The sequence below is a fragment of the Arachis ipaensis genome, chromosome B01 (assembly GCF_000816755.2).
Source record: "Arachis ipaensis cultivar K30076 chromosome B01, Araip1.1, whole genome shotgun sequence".
Taxonomy (NCBI): Eukaryota; Viridiplantae; Streptophyta; class Magnoliopsida; order Fabales; family Fabaceae; genus Arachis; species Arachis ipaensis.
Window position 1 is genome coordinate 136,629,607 of NC_029785.2, and position 1,659 is coordinate 136,631,265.

At 45.6% G+C, this 1,659-nt stretch overlaps 1 protein-coding gene across 1 annotated transcript in view; it reads right to left on the reverse strand.

The window, feature by feature from the left end:
- Positions 1-1,222, reverse strand: part of LOC107642804 (proline-rich protein PRCC) — a 2,401-nt gene extending 1,179 nt beyond the window's left edge. The window contains exon 1 of the mRNA XM_016346280.2: positions 5-1,222. Within this exon, the coding sequence (XP_016201766.1) occupies positions 5-1,093 (1,089 nt within the window). The 5' untranslated portion in view covers positions 1,094-1,222. The remainder of the gene's footprint in view (positions 1-4) is intronic.

Sequence of the window (1,659 nt, forward strand, 5' to 3'; positions counted from 1 at the left end):
GTACCTGATAAGAGGGTCCAAAAGCTATCCCAGTGAGCTTGACCTGATCCTCTCTTGGCCGGTTCTTGATCAACTCATCCTGCTTCACCTCTATGATTTCCGAGGGAATCTCATTCCTTCCTCTCTTCTTCGGAAATATCGCCGCACTCTCGGCGGGCCCAGATGCCAGCGGCTCTGCGGTCACTGAAGCTGACGACCCATCACCCCAATTATTCCCATAATCAGCATATGCACCATAATTTGCATAGGCACCATCACCATTCCCATAACCAGCAGTTCCAGGAACCCCATCCTCTGGCTGAAAACCCGAACTTTGATCATAACCAGCACCATAACCGCCATAACTAGCACCACCATCCATGTAATAACCTGACCCTGCATTCTGGTCACTCCCATATTGATAACCGCTGTAACTCTCATAATTCACATAACCAGCTGAATTTTGATCAACAACAACACCGCCATCCGAAACACCAGAACTTGAAGGCAGAGCTGGTTCTGGCTCCGGTTCCGGTTCAGATGCTGGCGCCTCCGTCTCGATGATGGATCTACGGCCGGAACCAGAACTGGATTGGACGCCTAGGGTGGCGGAGTTGCGGGGCGCCGGAATGCTGGATAAGAATGACTTCACCGATGGAGCTTGAATTGAAGCCGCCATTTTTCTTCTTCGGTTTCGTTCTTCTTCTTCGTCTTCATCATCGTCATCGTCGGGTGCGGAAGGTCTAGAGATGGGGATAGGTGGAGGCCTGAATTGAACCACCTTTTTGGGTTGTGGTTGTGGTGGTTGGATTTGGGATTTAGGTTTAGGGAGGGAAGTGAAAAGGGAAGAGCTTCCGGTGAATTTGGAGGAAGAGGGTGCAGACGTGTCGTCGTTGTCATGGATTGCGGTAACTGAATGTTGATTCGGCTGAGGAAGAGATTGAAACAGCGAAGAAGGAGAAGATTTGGGTTGAGGAAGAGAAGAGAAAAGAGAGGAGACACCGCTGCTGGAAAACGATGTCGTTTTGGAGGGAACAGCTGCGGTTAGTTCCTGCTGTTGTTGCTCATCTTCTTCTTCGTCTGAAGAAGCGTAGCTCGCTAACAGAGAATCCATGATTCAATTAGGGGTTAGGGATTTGCAATTATCAATTAGGAATTACGGATTTTGAGATGAACAATGAACAATTTCAACATCCAAACCCTATATTTGCTTCTTCTTTTCCTTTTCTTTTTTCCTTTTCTTTTTCAACTTAAGTGAAATCTATGTATTTGGGCCATATATATTGGATCATGGGAAAATTATTGTAAGGAGAAAGGCCCAAAACCGAATAACCACTCTGGACATAACAATAAGTCCAAACTTGTTGCTTGTAATATTCTCATTTTGTGGGAAAAAAAATCAGAGGTCTTAGCTCAAGTAGTCAATTATAAACCATACTGTCACGGCCTTGGACACACTCCAACGCTACCGTGCCGGCACTCGGACTTACTCAACCTCTTGAGCTAAGACCAAGTCAGCCTAACCCTCAATATTTAGCAAGAAAGTTAAGAACACAAGAGAACACAAGAGAAAGGAAGCTTTGGTGGAAAGAACACTTTATTACTCAAGTGTTGGTTACAAATGATTTACACACACAAACTCTAACTCTCATCCCTATTTATAGCCATCCACCTCAGCAT